The following is an 18,756-nucleotide window of genomic DNA, read 5'->3' as shown; positions in this document are numbered from 1 at the left end:
TGGGTCAATCAGAGCCAGAGCGCGGAAGCAGCTTGAGATCCGCTGGTGTTTAGCGGCTCGAGTCTGCGGCTCTGCACCTCGTCCGGTCTAGAGCTTGCAGATGGCTGACGGTGGAGTGGCGCGATGCGACACGTAATATCTCAGCTTCACAGTGCAAAAAGAAAGCGTCGGTACGCAAAACCCGATGGCTTTCGTGTCATGTATTCCGTTCGCTGCATGGCTAGAGAGCTGAGGTGGTATAGGCCTGCCGTAACCACGCTTGGCGGACCTCGATCCCGACAAGTCTCGGGAAGCATCTTCTGCTGTGGCGAGTGCATCGTACTCTACCACACTTCTTCGAGTGATAGAGTTGCCGATGCAGCTAATCACTACATTTCTTCAAATCGACCGCTTACGACATAGCGCGTCTATAGCACTTAGCTCGACACATGGGATTAAAAACCAATTAGAAAGCAAATCAGGGTCCCCTGCCACACTTGATACACTCGAGGCTGTTGATTTAACTTCCATTATACTACATAGTCTGCTCTGGATTGGTCGGGTAAACTGCGGGCTTTGACCAGACCTTGCAGCCGTATCGGAGGGCCTTAAGGCTTGTTGTCGAGGATCTTCTCAATCTCCTCCATGAGCTCCGGTGTCAACTTGTCGAGCAACTTGATTGCGCCACAGTTGTCCTTGACCTGTTCGGGCTTCGTCGCACCAAGAATGACTGTAGACACATTCGGGTTTTTGGCTGCCCAAGCAAGAGCGAGTTGAGTAGTGGTACCTCCTAGCTTTTCCGCAATCTTGGTTAGCTCCTTGACCTTCTTGATCTTAGCTTGTCCTTCTTCGCTCTTCAACGCCTCGATTGAGTTCTTGAAGAATTCGGGGTTCGTGGCAAAGCGGGAGTCCTCAGGAATGCCGTCGTTGTATTTGCCAGTCAGCATGCCTGACGCCTAAAGATTGGTATACAAAGTCAGTATATGTCTCACATGCAGTTATATAGGATTGTTATTTACCAAAGGCGACCAGATGGTCGTGCCGTATTGGTACTTCTTGTACAAAGGAGCATATTCCTTCTCGAATCGCTCACGGTGGAAAGCGTTGTACTGAGGCTGCTCGACGATAGGGGCGATAAGGTTGTACTTCTCGGCAATATCGCATGCTTCCTGGATCTGCTCCGCAGACCACTCGGAGGTTCCCCAGTAGTATGCCAAGTTCATCTGAATAGTCTGCGTGAAGGCTTCTACAATCTCCTTCATTCCAACGCTAACAGAATATCAGTGAATGCCCAGAAGATTGTGCGGATTATTGCATACTCAGGGTCGTAGCGATGAGCAAAGACAACGTCGACGTAGGAGTGATCGAGGCGCTTCAAAGAACTCTTCAAGCCCTCGACAATGTGCTTCTTGGACAGGCCCCTACACATCCGTTAGTTAGGTAAAGGCATGCACAGCACTCATCTTACCTAGTGTTTGGCTCCTTCCTCTGAGTTCCGAAAAAAACCTTGTCAACACTGTCAGCCCCAATTCGTGGCATTATAACGCTAGGCATATCCTACCTTTGTGGACAAGACGTACTCGTCACGCGGCCATTGCAGCTCCTTGAAGGCCTTTCCCATTTCAAGTTCGCACTCGCCAGCTGCGTAGACCTCTGCAGTGTCAAAGAAATTAATGCCGTGGTTCCAGGCTTCTTGCATGCAGTCCTTCACGATGGAGCCCTTTTGGGTTCCTCCGTAGGTCAACCAACCACCAAGAGACAGGACCGACACCTTCAACCCAGCGGGTCCCAGGCGACGGAACTGCATGCTACAGTCACATTAGCCAACGCTCGGATGGAATAGATATAGGGATACAGAGCTTCGAGCTGCGGATTGGTGATAATTTGCTCAACCAGCCAAGCTCTTCTGCATCCTGATAGTTGGCGTGCAACTCACTCCTTGGGATCAAACTTGGTTTCGACGGCAGGCATTGTGAATATGTACGACGAATAATTTGTTAAGGGAAGAGTTTAGTTGAATAAGATTTCAATCGCTGGAACAGAGCGTAATGAGGGGCAGGACATGGGCAAGCAACTTGGTGGGGCAAGCCCGTGGTGGTGGCGGATCAACACCAATGATGTCAATCATTGCAAATGTAGCGGGCGGGACCGGAGTTAGTCTTCAAAGTCCGTGGTAGCGGCACTTGCAGCTGTTGAAATGCGGGAGAATAGCCGCGGGCCTTAGAGAGACATACCTGAAGGGTTGGGGGGAAGCTCAGCTCCCTATAGACTAAGCGCTGAAGCGGCGCAACTGTCCCCTTTGCTGACGGCTTTTCGAGTGGGGCAGCTGCGGCTGAAAGCTACCTGACACAAGAGCACAAGCATGCGACCATATTCTCTCACCCTCGGCCAACCACAAGAGATCGCTTAACTATTCGTCGGATGCCTTGTGCCACAGCATTTACCTTACAATCTTGTTGTAGTGGTGCTAGAAGCCGTTTTAACTCCTGTCGGCCAGTGTTGGCAAAAGCTTGACCTCGCTCGTTTCACGTTTCGAAACACCCCCGGCCGGTCATTGACGCACATCCAATCACAGTCGCACAACATGTATTCACGCGCATTGCCTGTCACCTCGAGAAGTAATGATTGGCAGTGACTTCTCGTTGATCTGGGGTCACGGTAGGACGGGTTCCTGACTATCATGCTGACGAGCTGTTCGGAGGGAGGCCCTAAGGCGCACCGCGTATATCTTGACCTTTCCCCTTCCTTCACTACACTGCCTCGTCACGGTCGCTCAATCCCTTATTTAGATCACCTGTTTCTGCTGGGCTGAATCAGATTCAATTCAACGTCACTCATTTATAAGATACTATCTCCCGCCGTTCACTTCAATACAACATCCGCATTCAAGAATTTTCGAGTATTACTTAGTACTTCAGAACGCCACCTCGTACTAGAATTATTCTCCAAGACCTCAACACCTTTTCTCAACCTTATCGAACAACTTCTACACGAGAGTATTAGACTTATTCCGTCCACCAACCTACGAATAACATGGGTTTCAAGAAGAGCATGCTTTTTGCGAGTGCCTTTGCACTCTGCGCCTTGGCAGCACCTATCCCTGACTGCCCCGACGATGTCCCTGAGACCGATGCAACAGGGCTGACCGCAGCCAACTTGATCGCCATCTCGCCTGCCACCCAGTCCTGCGCTGGTGCGTCATTCCCCGATGAATGCGCCGATGCAACACAAGCCGCCACCGCTCTCAACAAGGCTTTCGACACCTACAAGATCACCTCCAAGGGCGAGAAGGCTGCCATAGTCGCTTATGAGATCTTCGAGAGCGGTGACTTCAAGTACAAGAAGAACCATTTCCCAGGCCGTCCTGGTCAAGGCACAAGGAGTAAGTCAAATTACTAGGTGGATCATACGTGATACATGAACTGACTTTACATGCGTTTAGTGATGGCAATGCCACCGTTCGTTGAGAAGTACGCTACCGCTATTGCTGGCGCAGACGCCGTCACACAAGCAAAGGCTGCAGGAGGAACCGCTGCTCTGGACGCAGTACTTGCTCTTGTCAACAGCGACGATGAAAAGAGTTTTGGCTCCGCGGCCTGGTTCGTTACCACTCAGTGCAGTGCAGACGTTCGAGATGGTCTTGTCGCAGGTACCGCAGACGGTTGGCACAAGTTCTTGACCGACTGTGTTGGCACAACACTTGATCCTACACGCGACACTCCCTGGACTGCTGCAACGGCTACCATCCAGTGAGGGTATTCAGAAACCTCGGAGTGTTGAGTTGGTACCACATGGTACTTCTTACATAGCGCATTGGCTTGAAAAGGTCTCTTCTATTCTTCTTGGTATTTTACTGGGCTTTTTCAATATAGCTACTTCTTATGAGCTTATCTATATGACTACATCGAGTATTGTTTATCTTTTCCGTTCTATGAACAATACGTTACAACATATGCAGTGTCTCATTGTCACATCAAGCATGTGCTCATTTATCGAAACGAGAAGACTAGGCGTGATGATCAGCGTTAGAAGGGGTAGAAGAGTATAATGGTGGAAAGGAAGGGTACTTTGCGGTAAACTATGTTTAAATATTATGCTAATACAGATAGACCGGCAGGGGACGAAAGCTAAAATACTGCGCTCTTTGAAGAGAATGAAGAAGCCGCCAACCGGCTTAAATACACATATATACAAGCAAATATAATCATCGAGTCCACAATGAAGATAGAGAAGACACTTCCACCAATCAAAGCGGTGACACCTCTCCCCAAGCACCGACGTCCTCTCTGGCCATGATCTCTCCACACTCAGGACACGTACATCCATCAAGTCCATGCATACTTGCACACTGTCTAACCCACGACTGTAGACATCCAACACAAGTAGCAGGTTCATGCCAACAGTTTGCCGTGATCCTGCGCTCACTAAACTCCCATACAGGTCTTGCCGTCTTGCACATAATACACGTGCGCTCAACGGCTGGTGTGTTGCGTCTGGAACTAGGTGTTCCCGCTCGAGGACTCCCGGAGATGTCGAAGGTAGGGCGCTGATATTGCTGTTGGGCTGTGCAGCTCATATTCGGAGAGGGTAAGGCGATTATACTGCTGCGCTGTGATTGCATCGACACAGGGCGTGATTGCATCGACACAGGGCGTGATTGCATCGACACAGGGCGTGATTGCATCGACACAGGGCGTGATTGCATTGAGACTGGACGTACTTGTGGGACGTTTTCGACGGATAGCCGGGAGAGCATCGTGGTTGGCGATAACGAGTTTCCGCTGCTGCGGCGTCGGTCTGCGGAGGCGGCAGGACTTGGGGGGCCGCCGGCCCAGGGGGCGAAGGGCGCTGGAAGGGGTGCTTCGAGTTGGGCAGATTTGACGCTCATGTCCAAGGGAGAGTAGGTCGGTGTTGGGATGAGATCGACGGTTGATAGGCGTTTGGCTGCTGCTGAATCTTGACTGACTTCGGCTTCGTAGACGTGCAGGTTTTCTTGCGTCAGGTTCATTCTCCGTAGGTCTTCGACTACGGTTGTAAACTTCGGTTGCTCGTGTGTGGCCGATGAGTCTCTTCTTCTGGCCCCAAAGTTTTTCAAGGCCTGAGGTATTGTCGACCATCTGTGCTTGGTCTTCTTTTCGGGCTTACTTTTCTCTTCGATGGCCTCGAAAGCATCCAACGTGGATTGTATGGGCGTTGCTGGTGTGGCCGAAAACACTGGTGGTGGGGAAAACGCAAGTTTCGAAGATGTCACAGGGGTAGGTGGGCCGACTTCGTCGTCTCCATATTGCTGATAAACCATATCGTTTTCAATATTCTCTCCTAAGACAGCTTTGGGTACACTCCCTGACGTTAGCCGGGAGGAGTTCATTGGATAGCTGTTATTTCGTAGCCCTCGCGAGGAGGCAATCTTAGCGCCCGAGCGATTTCGTTGGTGGTAGGTTGCGAAGGACGTAGGCCGTGGCCGTGACTGCATTGGTGGACTGTCCAACGCAGTGAAACTCTGAGGATGGTATGAGATGGGACGTTGCGTTTGTGAGACCTTCGCGTCGTTCATCGGAGGATATGTCCACTGCGAAGGGTGTACTTGTGGCCTCTCACATTCGCAACTGCCCCGTGAAGAGATGCTACTCCTTGGCTTCTCCGGACTATCAAGAGACGACGACATAGGGCGTTGGCCCGGTGTGTTGGGGCTCATCGTGGACGGCGAAGCAATCCATTCGGGCGATAGCAGGTGTTGCGGGTTATATGATACCGGTCGTGTGAGTGGTAGTGGTCGTCGCTTGACAAAGGATGTGTCGAGTTTGGTGTTTGGCGTTCTTTCCGGGAGCTTCCTCAATGTTGTTTCGGGATTGAAAGATGAAGTCGGACGATCCGGGTTCGTCCATTTGTCCAACAGATCAGAGTCACTATCTTCCTTTGGTTCCTCTTCGATGACCTCCGGCTTCTCCTCAACGATCGGTGGCTTCTTCTCTTCGGCCTCTCTCTTCTGCTCTTTTGTCACCTCGGGGTGCTGGTCCCTTTCTTGTTCGACATCGGAGACCTCCAAATGCTCGTACATCGGTCGTTCTAGCCATCGCGTTGTTACGGACTTCTCCCGTTGTAAATTTCGTAAAGCTTCTTCAGAGTCCGCGATCAAGCCAAGCATGTGTTGCGCTTTTGCAGAATCCCTCTTAATCGGCCGTGGATGCCTCAAAAGTGGATGTACGTCATCTTGGACATGACTCTGCGCCACAGCCGCCATTTTCTATGAGGCCGTTCAGCCGAAACGAGGGAGGCCTGAAGAAATACCAACGACAACAAACGTGGTTGGGGAAAACGAAACAGTGGGCACGAGCAACACAATAAATCAAGAGGCAGGATCAACCCCTCGTAACGACGTGGGACAGCGTCCCTCCATTATCAGCAACATGCCGCGACCCTACCACTACCACGGACCCCGGCACGGTACGACTTTACTGTGTGGCTGGCAGCAGCACAGAACCGATCTGCCCGTTTCAAGCCCTTGCGCAGAAAGCCCGGAGCTGCGTAAATCACCGTTAGCTTGGCTCGCGCAACACTGCGCCTTCGATTATTCGTTGCTAGGCCCCGTATTGCGAGGCCTGCAGTCATGATAGTTCGGCGGTTTTGGGAAGTCCCCGCTGGGTGAGACGTATTTTTAGAACCAGTAGCAGGTCTTGGTGGGCTTCTGCGGATAACCCACGAGATGCCGCGACGCTTGTGGCCACGAAGAAACTCTCTTGCAACGATTGCAATCACGTCGACGTCAAGGTACGAAGTTTGATGATGACGAAGCATAATTCGCACTGGCGGTGTGAACATCTCGTGATGGCTGGCGCAATGTCAGGTAACGAAGAAGATCAGCGAGCCACATAATCTACTGACGAACAGTGCTCGCTGTTGTGCCAGTGCTTCGATTTAGTTCCTCAAGTGGGTCCGTTGCCTCTGGTGCTCGAGACAACAGAAGACCTAGAGCTCCTCGGCTTCTTGGAATTATTTTGGCAGGGAGTAGCCACTCCGTGTGCTACCCAACGTAGAAGAGACGCGCATGCAGGCGAGGCGCCACCAGGGCGACAGAAGTCAAGGCTGAGCAGACCAACCTTGTCTTGCGCCTTCGAAGATCATGCGGCATACGGCGATGACTTTCGGGACGATCAGAAGAAGCAACGCGTCGGCTCCGCATTTTTGCAGGCCGTTGCATCTGTAGTTGTCAAGTAAGCTGGTACTTCACTTTGCGTAGAACCCGAGGACAATGCATCATCTATGAACTGGTGCGGGTGGACGGGTAAAGCTAAATGGCCTACGTTCGCCCGTTGGTATATGGCTGTGCCGCGTTTCGATATATTGCGAGGCGGACTAGGGTACCAGTCGTAGGCACACTGAGAAGGATGGTTACGCCGCTTGGCTTGGGTGTGGCGGGTATCAATGAAGTCATGTCTGTGAGCCTTGTAGTGGAGTGATGCAGCCTGGGTACCTTTTGCACGCCTATTGAGACGAGTCTAAGCCATCAGTTTCAAGAAGGAAGGGGGGAGCGGGTGACTAATCCAGGCGCGCTAGCACCAATGCGGCCACCGCCAAGGATGGCATCGCGAAACTTTGGAGAAGCTCACAGGTTGCCATCGCCTCAATCACACCAACCCCAACTCAACCGTCACAACCTGCTGCAAACATGGCCGGGCCGCGCGCAGGAAACTCTAGGGCCAACGGTGCCGCCAACGGGGACACGTCGAACAACAAGCAGTCGCTCAACGAGCCCCTCGATAAGGAGCTCTATGGCGGAAACAATGGCGACTACGTCAGCTCCATCGCCGTTGCTGATGACGACAACGACATGGAGGACGTCCAACTGAATGGTCGGAGCCTTGTCGGACAGTACACGGCATCCAAGGAGATGATGAACGAATTCGCGCACGGCGATGCGGGAGAGGCGGATATCCTCGACAGTCGCGAGAAGCAGGCCCAGATCGCATCGCGCGAGACGGACTACCAACGACGACGATTCGACCGCGCGCTCTCTCCGTCGCGAGCTGACCCATTTGCAAAAGATGGCGAAGACGCCGGCCAGTCGTACAAGGACGTGATGAAGCAACGGGAGTTTGAGCGCGAAGAGGCGCGTGTAAAGAAGTTAATTGAGGAGAAGGAGAGGTCAGGGGGAAACGAGGTACTCGACCATAAGCCCACGCTCAAGGACGATGAGTCCACTCCTGTCGATGGCGACAAGACTCCACCTATGAAGAAGACTCGCAAGAGGAGACGGTGGGACGAGGCTGGCGACGCTGAAACCCCTGCGATCAAAGAAGAGGCCGAAGACGTCAAGGTTGAGTCGGAGCCTAAGAAACGATCACGATGGTCACCAGCACCTGAAGACGAGAAGGCGGAGGCTGCTCAACCAACCCGATCACGTTGGGATACTACTGCTGTCGCCCCTGCCAGCGCTGCAACACCCGCTCCCGCTACCAACGGCGCCCGCCCCGTCGCGCAGACATTCGCATTCGGTACCGACATCTCGAACCGCAACGCTCCCTTGTCTGACGAGCAGCTCGACATGATGCTTCCTGGCGAAGCTGAAGGTTACAAGGTCCTCGAGGCACCTCCGGGGTACGAGCCAGTGCGGCGACCAGTGGGCATGCCAGTACTTCCTACGGGATATCAGGGTTTCTTGATCCCGGAAGCAGATAACAGCTTGGCTGCCATGGGCAAGCAGCTGCCCACAGAGATTCCTGGTGTTGGTGATCTGCAGTTCTTCAAGAACGAGGACATGAAATACTTTGGAAAGCTCACAGATGGTGCGGACGAGAACGACATGACCGTGGAGGAATTGAAAGAGCGCAAGATCATGCGATTGTTGCTCAAGGTCAAGAACGGAACACCGCCCATGCGAAAGACCGCGCTTCGACAACTTACAGACAACGCCCGGCAGTTCGGTGCCGGGGCCCTCTTCAATCAGATCCTGCCACTTCTGATGGAGCGCACGCTGGAGGATCAGGAGCGACATTTGCTCGTCAAAGTCATCGATCGTGTTCTCTACAAGCTCGATGATCTCGTTCGGCCCTACGTTCACAAGATCCTCGTTGTTATTGAGCCTCTCCTTATCGACCAGGATTATTATGCACGTGTCGAAGGTCGAGAGATTATTTCCAACCTTGCAAAGGCCGCTGGTCTCGCTCACATGATCAGTACAATGCGTCCCGATTTAGACCACCAAGATGAATACGTCCGAAACACTACCGCTCGAGCCTTCGCCGTCGTCGCATCTGCCCTCGGTATTCCCGCCCTTCTCCCCTTCCTCCGAGCTGTATGTCGATCCAAGAAGTCATGGCACGCGCGTCATACTGGTGTGAAGATTGTTCAGCAGATTCCTATCTTGATGGGTTGTGCTATTCTTCCTCATCTCAAGGGACTTGTGGAGTGCATCGGCGAGAACCTGAACGACGAACAGCCAAAGGTTCGCATGGTCACAGCTCTTGCCCTTGCAGCCCTGGCTGAAGCTGCGAGCCCCTACGGTATCGAGTCCTTTGACGACATCTTGAATCCTCTCTGGACCGGAGCCCGTCGCCAGCGTGGCAAGGCTCTTGCATCCTTCCTGAAGGCTGTCGGTTATGTTATCCCGCTCATGGACGAGGAGTACTCTAACTACTACACAAGTCAAATTATGGAGATTGTCATTCGCGAGTTTCAATCGCCCGATGAAGAGATGAAGAAGGTTGTGCTCAAGGTCGTTTCCCAGTGTTCAAACACTGCAGGAGTGACTCCAGTCTACCTCAAGGACAACGTTCTGCCTGAGTTCTTCAAGCATTTCTGGGTGCGCCGTATGGCTCTCGACAAACGCAACTACCGACAGGTAGTCGACACTACCGTAGACTTAGCGCAGAAGGCCGGTGTCGCTGAGATAGTTGGCCGCATTGTCAACAACATGAAGGATGAGAACGAAGCATACCGCAAGATGACGGTCGAGACTGTTGACAAGGTCATCAGCACCCTAGGAGCCCATGACGTCGATCAGCGTTTGGAAGAACAGCTCATCGACGGTGTGCTTGTTGCTTTCCAGGACCAGACCATTGAGGACCCTATTGTCATTGACGGTTTTGCTACAGTTGTCAACGCACTGGGTGAGCGTACTAAGACATATCTTCCTCAGATCGTTGCGACGGTTCTTGCCAGGCTCAACAACAAGTCAGCCACGGTCCGCCAACAAGCAGCAGACCTCATCTCCCGAATCACCTTCGTAATGCAAAAGTGTGACGAGGACCCACAGCTCATCAAACTTGCGCAGGCACTATACGAATACCTTGGTGAAGAGTACCCTGAGGTTCTTGGTTCCATCCTTGGTGCTCTTCGCGCTATCGTCACAGTCGTTGGTCTTCACGCCATGCAACCGCCCATCAAAGATTTATTGCCCCGCCTTACACCCATTCTTCGCAACCGACACGAGAAGGTACAAGAGAACACAATCGATTTGGTAGGACGTATTGCTGATCGAGGCGCAAACTATGTCAACCCTCGCGAATGGATGCGAATCTGCTTCGAACTCCTAGATATGCTCAAGGCTCACAAGAAGGGTATCCGTCGTGCTGCCAACAACACTTTCGGTTACATCGCCAAAGCTATCGGTCCTCAGGATGTATTGGCTACCCTTCTTGGCAACCTTCGAGTTCAGGAGCGTCAGTCTCGTGTCTGTACCGCTGTCGCTATTGGTATCGTTGCTGAGACTTGTGCACCCTTCACAGTCCTCCCGGCTCTTATGAACGAATATCGCGTACCGGAGCTCAATGTACAGAACGGTGTGCTTAAATCGTTATCCTTCATGTTTGAGTACATTGGCGAGATGGCGAAGGACTACGTCTATGCCATCACACCACTTCTAGAGGATGCCCTCATCGATCGAGACCAAGTGCATCGACAGACTGCTGCCTCGGTAGTCAAGCATGTTGCTCTTGGCTGTGTCGGTCTCGATTGTGAAGATGCAATGATTCACCTGCTCAATCTTCTTTGGCCAAATTTGTTCGAAACCAGTCCTCACGTCATTGACCGCATCATCGAGGCTATTGAGGGTGTCCGCAATGCCATAGGTACCCCACTCGTTATGAATTATGTCTGGGCCGGTCTCTTCCACCCAGCCCGCAAAGTGCGACAACCCTACTGGCGTATCTACAATGATGCCTACGTTCAGAACGCCGATGCCATGGTTCCAGCTTACCCAACTTTTGAGGAGGATGAGGTCAGGAGACACGAGCTGGATATTTTCATCTAAACGTAAGATCCCCAGTACCTTTCTTTGCTTTCTTCTCCGGGGCCACTATCCGGGGATTTGTTGCACTTTCTTGTCTTCAGCGAACTGGAAATTGGTTATAGTTTGAGCAGTGGTAAGCCAATCTCTTTGGAGCGTGGCCTTATCTAGCTTATTATGTACATCACAGTATGGTTGGATCGGAGTATGCGGCGTTACAGTACGCTGAGATCAGGAAGCGTGAGTCGCCGCCACCAGGCCACTTCAGTTAGGACCTCTTATGGTAACAAAAAGATAATCTGTACCCACTTTACACGCTGATCACCTTTAGGTTTCCGTGAAGTTATCCCATCTTCCCTAGCCCTTGATCGTTGTAACAAGGTAAGTCGGTGCTTGTCGTTGTCCTGTATGCTGAACTATCGAAGAAACTCGAGTGCGCTTCCCCTTACTAGGCAGAGTGTCCCATTTTGCCATATACTTACACATATCATACCAGGATAAGTACACGTGCTTCACTCGTTCTCGTCCTCATTAATCATAAACTGCGTTGGTTACTCCCGTCGTCCATTAGACCCGCAATGTAGAAACGGTCTTGACCGGACTGTGCTTGGATGTTATCGGACTTGAGCTTCAGTCTCTCGCCACATTCGCTAGCCTTCGTTTGGGTTGGACAAAGGATCGACTTCCGGTGTGTTGTTTACTCAGCACAAGCTTGAGCCCATTGGATGTACAGTTTATAGCCATTATATAACATGATTATGCAGAGTCAAGGCACAATTAAAGATACCCTAATGCCGACTACTTGGTACACGTCTGCATAGCGAAGTACATCCTAAACTTTGACATCATGGCACATTGTGAGATCATCTCGCTCTTTTATTGAATCCTTACATCAATACCCGTCACCCACATCCAACATCGTGTCGGATATTATCCAATGGACCGAAGGCTGTCCAGGAAGAAATGCTGGAAGCGCTGCATTACTTGGAAGACCTTGTTATCTACGCGTAACTTGATGTTGCTAATAAAGTTGAGAGGTAACGCGAACTTGGAGAAGCGGATATTTGGCAAGAAATAGACGAGAAGAGATGCGCTCTTCCATACACCTCATGATACGGGTATGTAACCCTGCCCGCAATTGGTAGTTGATACGAGAATCGCAGAAGCTGTAATTCAGGCATGCATGTTACCGAGCCAGCGAGTGGCATTTCTCAGCTGCACCTCTCAGCTGACTTCGCATACCACTCGCGTCACGGTAGCGTGTGTCAACACACCCGATTCGCGGTAGCAGCAGGACGCCTTACATGACACGGCAACGAGACTATGGGTCGATCATTGGAACAATTTCGCAAAAGGAAGGAATAGTAGCTTGGGCGTAGGACGTAGTACGATACTTTAGGCAGCAGCTATTGATATTAAGAAGTCCAAACACCCTCCAATCTTACATCTCTCCCGCTATCTGCAAGCTCTTACATCGTATTTGACCAAAAATTGCGCCGATCCTTCACAAGAAGAAGAATATACAATAGCAAAGTATGTCAGACACTGCCGAACCCGACATTGCGCTCCCCACCGCCCCATCGGCCGACGCTCCAAAGAAAACCTACGACGCATCATGCCACTGCGGCGCTTTCAGATACTCTGTGGCTGCTTCACCTCCACTTGATGACCCAAATGCGGTTGTAATGGAGTGTAACTGTAGCATCTGTGTATGCAACGGCTATCTGTTCATTTACGTGCCTAACGAACTCGTTGTTTTCACCGAGGGCAGCATTGAACAGTTCAAAGTAAGCTTGATATGAGTGAAGTGAGCTCTTAGAAGGCTTAGGTGCACTGACACTAATACACAGTCTTACTCGTTCGGCTTTAAGAGGATGAATCATTACTTCTGCGGCACTTGCGGCGTATCCTGTATGGTCCGCTCCAAAGGCCCTGATTTCTTTCCTGGGATGACTTGCGTCAATGTGCGCATGTTGCAAGGTGTGGAGCTTGAGGACTTGAAGCGCAAGCCTGGTGATGGGAAGAACTATTGAAGGGGTTGTGCTTGGCGCAGATAACGTAAGGAGGAGACAATGTAAGGTTAATAGTCACCGAACATGAGATGATCTGATGTGTATGTCGACAAGGCAAGGTTTTGCTGTTGTGCAGCTCCTGATGTACGGCTTGTACAAAATGCTGACAAAACGGGCATGATCGATTAGAAATGCGGTCTCGCCCTACAGAGCAGATGATTCGCTCATGTAGCCCCAGACAGGGCGCAATACAGTCTGTCCTATCATACCAACCCAGGAACTTCGTATCTATATATCGCTACCTCACTCCCCATACTCTGCTATTTATCACTTGGTGCAATTCGATCATCGACAAGCCTCTCCCATACCAAATCTCAATCATGTCTCCTTCCCTTTCAACACCCAACACTTCGTCTACACCAACTTCGCCAGGGCGTTGGGTAGTCACAGAATTCGGCAAGCCATCTGTACTAGAATGGGAAGCTTTTGATCCCCTGGCCTCGCTGTCTGCTGGCAGAATTCTCATCCGCATCCTTGTGGCTGGTATCGCGGGAGTCGATAATATCCAACGTTGTGGCGGCTACCCTCATCCTTTGGCGAAAGACCCCGGCTTCACACCTGGCTATGACCTCGTAGGCGAGATAATAGCGCTAGGTGACTCTGTACCAAACGAGAAAGGATTAAGGGTCGGAGACAGAGTAGCGGCATTGAGCATCTTCGGCGCGCATGCGACACATATCGTGCTACCGTATGAAGAAGTCATGAAGTTGGAGAAGGACGATGATCCGCTGAAGATATGCGCACTGCCGCTGAACTACATGACAGCGTGGGGTATGTTGAAGCACAGCGGTGTGGATTTACCGCCCGGCACGAGCATCTTGATCGGAAGTGCAAGTGGAGGACTGGGAACGGCTGTTGCGCAGCTGGTCAAGGCCTTCGATATGGGAATCAGGATGATTGGAACATGTTCGCCTAGCAAGTTCGAATATGTGCGCTCATTGGGTGTGGAGCCGCTTGATCGAAGTGCTCCGAATCTTGTCGAGCAGGTTCACGCGCTGACAGACGGGAAAGGGGTAGATGTTGCATATGACGGTGTTTGTAGCGAGAAAACTGTCCACGACTTCCTCGCAGCTACCAAGCAAGACGTTGGCAAAGTGGTCATCTTTGGGGTTATGGGGAATATTGCTGCTGATGGGAGTAAAATGCTGGGAGGCACCGACAAATTGTTTGAAGCACTACTACAGCCACCGCGAGTATGCTTCTGGGCACTTGACATAGAGTTCCCGAAGAAGAAGGAAGTGGCAGAGTTCTATGCGGTAGTAGAGAAGGTGAGAGAGGGGAAATTGGATCCGATTGTTGCGAAACTTCTAAGGCTGAGCGACGCAGTGCCAGCACACGAGCTTCTTATAAATGGGAGCGCTATCAAGGGAAAGATGTTATTTGCAGTAGGTGAGGATATAGCTACGTTATATGGCGTATAACTGCCTACATGGCAGGATACACGCTCGAGTATTATATAGCTGAACGCTATCAAAGATGAACAGTCAATCAAACCGAGGCAAATAATAACTGTCAGACGACCTTTTGAAGGATACGTAAGACGCGAAGGATGAAATAGGATGACCAACTCTTCACATGTGTTCGAGAAGCCCTGCACAGCAAATCTTCTTGGAATCCACAATATTCTTGTCGCAATGTTACTGTAACTGCGCGGCATCATTCTTTGGTGTTACTAAATTGCGCCCTGGTATATTGATGCGTCTCTCTTTAGTTTCGACATCTTGCATGATATCAGTACATGCATCAGTTCTTCTATTGCGTGCCTGTTGTTTGACTGACCTCCGTTTCTCAATGTGTTTGATATGGGGCCCAGGAGGAAGTTCAGACCTAGTAGATCTGATTGGGGATTCACTAGTGTTCATACGATGGTACATTTTCGATTCCTTGGTGAGCTCCTCGGTGCTGCGCTAGCTCATCCCCTATTAGCCAGTATATGTGCTTGAGTTCCCAAAACAAATTGGTTAGTCTGTCTCATTGTGTAATGTTTTCCACTAGACTATGCTGCATTATCATATTCAAGGCATGATTGGAAGCTATGTTACCAATCCAAGTTCTCTGAATTACATGCTCTTTCGAAACTCATTTACACTAACAAGGTCAGTCCGGAAATTCATCGATGAATAGGGTGCAGGATAATAGTGCGATGATCAAGCTGGAGAAAGAGACAGTGGGGTGTGAGTCGCTTCTTGTGAATACAGCTATGCATGGACTAGGAAGAGGTTGGGTGGTGGATCTTGTAATGTAGAAGTCGGCAACGGACAGTATGTCGAGCGGTTCATTGTATACAATGGAGTGCACGCTAACAACGAGGAGGCAATACAACCAGATACCAACATGTTAATAAGAATTCCTCCCAGTGCCAGCCCAGTCGAGCAAGACATGTATCCTGTTGTGATCAACCAAGGGCTCGAACTCTGCACAAGCATCGGCACCACTATATCGATAAGCAAGCCAAAGCATTAAATATGGAGCAGCAAATGTGCAGCCTCGAAAGGGTTACGAGCAATGCTTTAGCATGATGGGGCGTGTAGTCTTACGCTGGCTATACTGCCTGAGACTCATGATCCAAACAGGCAAGATGATTATCGTAAGTCCATGACTGGACCTGAGTTGGCATGCCATTGTCCTCGGACCAAGTCCAGTCCACAGGTCAAGGACGCGTCTTGCGTCAGGAAGCACACTTCGAAAGCGCTGAGACATCGCACGCCCTGTCAGCTGCCTTAATGCAGCCCGAGCTACTACGTGGGAGTAGGAGGATGTTCCACGAAACGGAATCGTTGGACGTGGAGAATACTGGGGCAGCGGCGAAGAGGAAAGCTTTATGCATCAGTCATGTCATCGACAAGACGTACTTGGCCTGGCCACTGGCGCTATCCTTCATCGCTGCAACGATTCTAGCGGTTATCGCGGGAGTCGTAACGCGCAGTGCATCATCGGGCGTGGAGTTAGGAGGATTCGTAGGCGTCGGCGTCGTGTTGTCATGATCGTACATGTTATGGCTCCTAGGATAGCTCACACATCTATGCGCTTGAACCTCTGACCACCGTCATCGTCCTTCTCCAGCAACCCCCTCATTTGTCTGGCTCTCCTCTCTACCTCTCATGCGCTGCCCATCCTACTTTCTTCAGTGCGCCACCCCTCCATATGTGTCAATAGTGGCACGATAGCTGAGCTCTTCCAAAATACTACGCCCCTCCTCCATGTGTGCACGCGCGTAGCCACAAGGAATGCAATGCCCATGATGACTTCCAACGCTGTCCTTGATATGGTTGAAAGAAGGGCGACAACAGTATTCAGCGTAATGTTGTGAACGAAATGCCAACTGGACAGGGACCTCTCCTGGTAAACCTTGAGTATGATTATTATAACAACGACGCACATGAGACTGAAAACTGCAGCTACAAACTCCCGTTGCCAATCTTCTAAGTGAAAACTTTCGGAACGCTTAGGCGGATTGTAGTGCTGTTCGACGCTAGTTTGTTCCTTCATAGCTATGGATTCCGGTCTTTCTGAGCTCCATGCGAGGCGGTTGTTGAGCAGTCTTTCTGTGTAAGCGTCCTGATCCTGGTCCGAAATGCCATGTAAGTGCTTCTGTCTAAGACTGCCCGTGAGCGGATCGTACTTTTGGCCGTGCCCTAGTGACTGTATTGAGACAGAGCGAGATGAAGCCATGCTACAAAGTTTGAAAGAGTTGCGGTAGCCTTGTATTTCGAACTCTTAGACAAGTGGACAGGACTGAATATTATTTATATGCGACGAGGCCGCTAAGTGGGAGACTTAAACTAACCTGGGGCCAAAAGCGGCTGAGGTGTGGTATAGATCCTACTTGGTTGTGATCAGGCGCCCTGCCTCTTGACGCCTAATGGTGGGTCTCCCAATCATGTATAAACTCGACCGTTCAGGGCATTAAAGCCAAACTATTGCAGGGGGTATCGTGCGACTTGAAAAGGAATTAAGAGAAAACATAATAGAAAGCGTTACAGCTCGTCAAATCCACGCAATCGTTCATCGTCTTCCAGTACGAGCTGCGCGTCGACGGTCTCCAGGATTTGGCTTGCGGTACTGATTGACGGCCCTATGATCGCCTCTTTTGCTATGTCTGGTATGTCCGCATTGAGGATGGCGTCTCTGGTCGCGGGATCGAGAGTGTTCTGCGGTTCCTGTACATTGTTGGTTGGCTGAGACGGGCGGACGAGAACGAGAGCTAGTATGACTGCAGCTATGAGGCTGGCTATACCCCAGAACATGCGCACGCGATCTACTTCATGTCAGTTTGAATAGAATCAGAATGAATGTGTGGAGACAGCCATACGGGTATTCCTCGCCTGCCACTGTGCTTCAGACTTGGCCCTCGCATCAACGCGCTCTTTCGCTCGTTCGAGTCTTGCTGTCAAGGCGTCTGCTTTTTCTTTCCCCGCTTTGATTCGCTCTTCTAGCCCGCTGACCTGCTCTTGTTGTGCCTTGAAGCCATCGAAAGCTTCCACTTGACCAGTCACGTCTTCTACTAGCTCTGTGGTGTCCGACTCAAAATTTCCATGGAGCTCTTTAGTCAAGCCAGATAGCTCTTGCAGCGTTCCGATAGTCTGACGCAGTACAGACACCTTCTCGAGGATGGAATAGTATGTATCGTCCAGGCGGCGCGAGGTCTTGAAAGACTGGTCGGAAAGGGATTGAAGGGCAGCGCGGAGGTCTCTACGTGCCATGTTAGAGAAGTCATGTTGTAGGAAGTGCTATGTGTTGCATAGTAGATGACGCAGACGTACCGTTCTCTAGCCTCGACCCTCTTTGCCTCTAGCTCCACATCTGCCTGCCGGAGTGGTCTCCGCGGCGGAATGATAATGGCTGGGTTGGTTTCCTCCTTTCCATTCACGCTGCCATCGGCCTGTCCTGGGGAGACGCTCTCTCTGCGACTGTGACTAGGACTGGTGTCTCTACTCCCTCGTGCCTGCCTCAGCAAGTCTCCAAAGCTAGTAGGCGGCTGTATCTGAATGGCCGACTGCATGACTTCCTTTGCAGCATGGCGTTTGCTGGAGCTATGGCGGTGATGGCCATCGTGACGGTCGTGATGGTGTCGCGAAGACTTGTGCTTGTGTAGATGCGAATGCGACTTCTTTTCGGGGTCAGACGTCACACGTGTCGCCGATCGGGAGCTGTAGAGATTTGGGCGCAACGATCTGGGATCAGCCATACCGGAATGGAAATGAAGCCCCTCCATGCCTAAGTATCATTTTGGGTGGTTTGGTCGGCGCGGTGAGGTAGTGACGGGTGCTGGGTCTCAAGATCGACGAGTTCCAAGCTTTCGTGTGTCATGACAGGGGTCTGTAATGGCGGAGACACGAATCATGCCCAAACAATGGTTGTAATTGCAAATTCAGCACATACTCAGCCGTAAATTGCTTGTGCAAGTAGTCACACGTCTGTGAGCATAGTGTGCTCAGTACAAAATAGTAATGTAGGATCCTGAACCATGAGGAGGGTTGT

General features: G+C 51.1%; 6 protein-coding genes across 6 annotated transcripts; 3 read left to right on the top strand and 3 right to left on the bottom strand.

Moving 5' to 3' along the window:
* Positions 1-587: 587 nt before the first annotated feature.
* ALTATR162_LOCUS7250 (uncharacterized protein) lies at positions 588-1,950 on the bottom strand (the record flags this gene model as incomplete). Its single annotated transcript, XM_043314878.1, has 7 exons — positions 588-935; positions 999-1,248; positions 1,299-1,400; positions 1,448-1,485; positions 1,541-1,787; positions 1,835-1,885; positions 1,916-1,950. The coding sequence occupies 7 exons, from the start codon at positions 1,948-1,950 to the stop codon at positions 588-590; spliced, it is 1,071 nt and encodes a 356-aa protein (XP_043170813.1).
* Positions 1,951-4,478: 2,528 nt separating this feature from the next.
* On the bottom strand, positions 4,479-6,220 carry ALTATR162_LOCUS7249 (uncharacterized protein; the record flags this gene model as incomplete). Its single annotated transcript, XM_043314877.1, has 2 exons — positions 4,479-4,580; positions 4,700-6,220. The coding sequence occupies 2 exons, from the start codon at positions 6,218-6,220 to the stop codon at positions 4,479-4,481; spliced, it is 1,623 nt and encodes a 540-aa protein (XP_043170812.1).
* Positions 6,221-7,645: 1,425 nt separating this feature from the next.
* Positions 7,646-11,227, top strand: ALTATR162_LOCUS7248 (uncharacterized protein; the record flags this gene model as incomplete). The annotated part of the gene is made up of 1 exon (XM_043314876.1): positions 7,646-11,227. One exon carries the CDS (start codon positions 7,646-7,648, stop codon positions 11,225-11,227), a length of 3,582 nt encoding a protein of 1,193 aa, XP_043170811.1.
* Positions 11,228-12,738: 1,511 nt separating this feature from the next.
* On the top strand, positions 12,739-13,236 carry ALTATR162_LOCUS7247 (uncharacterized protein; the record flags this gene model as incomplete). The annotated part of the gene is made up of 2 exons (XM_043314875.1): positions 12,739-12,990; positions 13,054-13,236. 2 exons carry the CDS (start codon positions 12,739-12,741, stop codon positions 13,234-13,236), a joined length of 435 nt encoding a protein of 144 aa, XP_043170810.1.
* A 359-nt stretch (positions 13,237-13,595) lies between these two features.
* ALTATR162_LOCUS7246 (uncharacterized protein) lies at positions 13,596-14,696 on the top strand (the record flags this gene model as incomplete). Its single annotated transcript, XM_043314874.1, has 1 exon — positions 13,596-14,696. The coding sequence occupies one exon, from the start codon at positions 13,596-13,598 to the stop codon at positions 14,694-14,696; it is 1,101 nt and encodes a 366-aa protein (XP_043170809.1).
* Positions 14,697-17,252: 2,556 nt separating this feature from the next.
* On the bottom strand, positions 17,253-18,490 carry ALTATR162_LOCUS7245 (uncharacterized protein; the record flags this gene model as incomplete). The annotated part of the gene is made up of 3 exons (XM_043314873.1): positions 17,253-17,533; positions 17,588-17,967; positions 18,039-18,490. The coding sequence occupies 3 exons, from the start codon at positions 18,488-18,490 to the stop codon at positions 17,253-17,255; spliced, it is 1,113 nt and encodes a 370-aa protein (XP_043170808.1).
* Between the last annotated feature and the right edge of the window lie 266 nt (positions 18,491-18,756).

The sequence above is a fragment of the Alternaria atra genome (assembly GCF_907166805.1).
Source record: "Alternaria atra isolate CS162 genome assembly, contig: 28, whole genome shotgun sequence".
Lineage (NCBI taxonomy): Eukaryota > Fungi > Ascomycota > Dothideomycetes > Pleosporales > Pleosporaceae > Alternaria > Alternaria atra.
The sequence above is the reverse complement of the archived record's forward strand: the minus strand, read 5'-3'. Positions and strand labels throughout refer to the sequence as shown.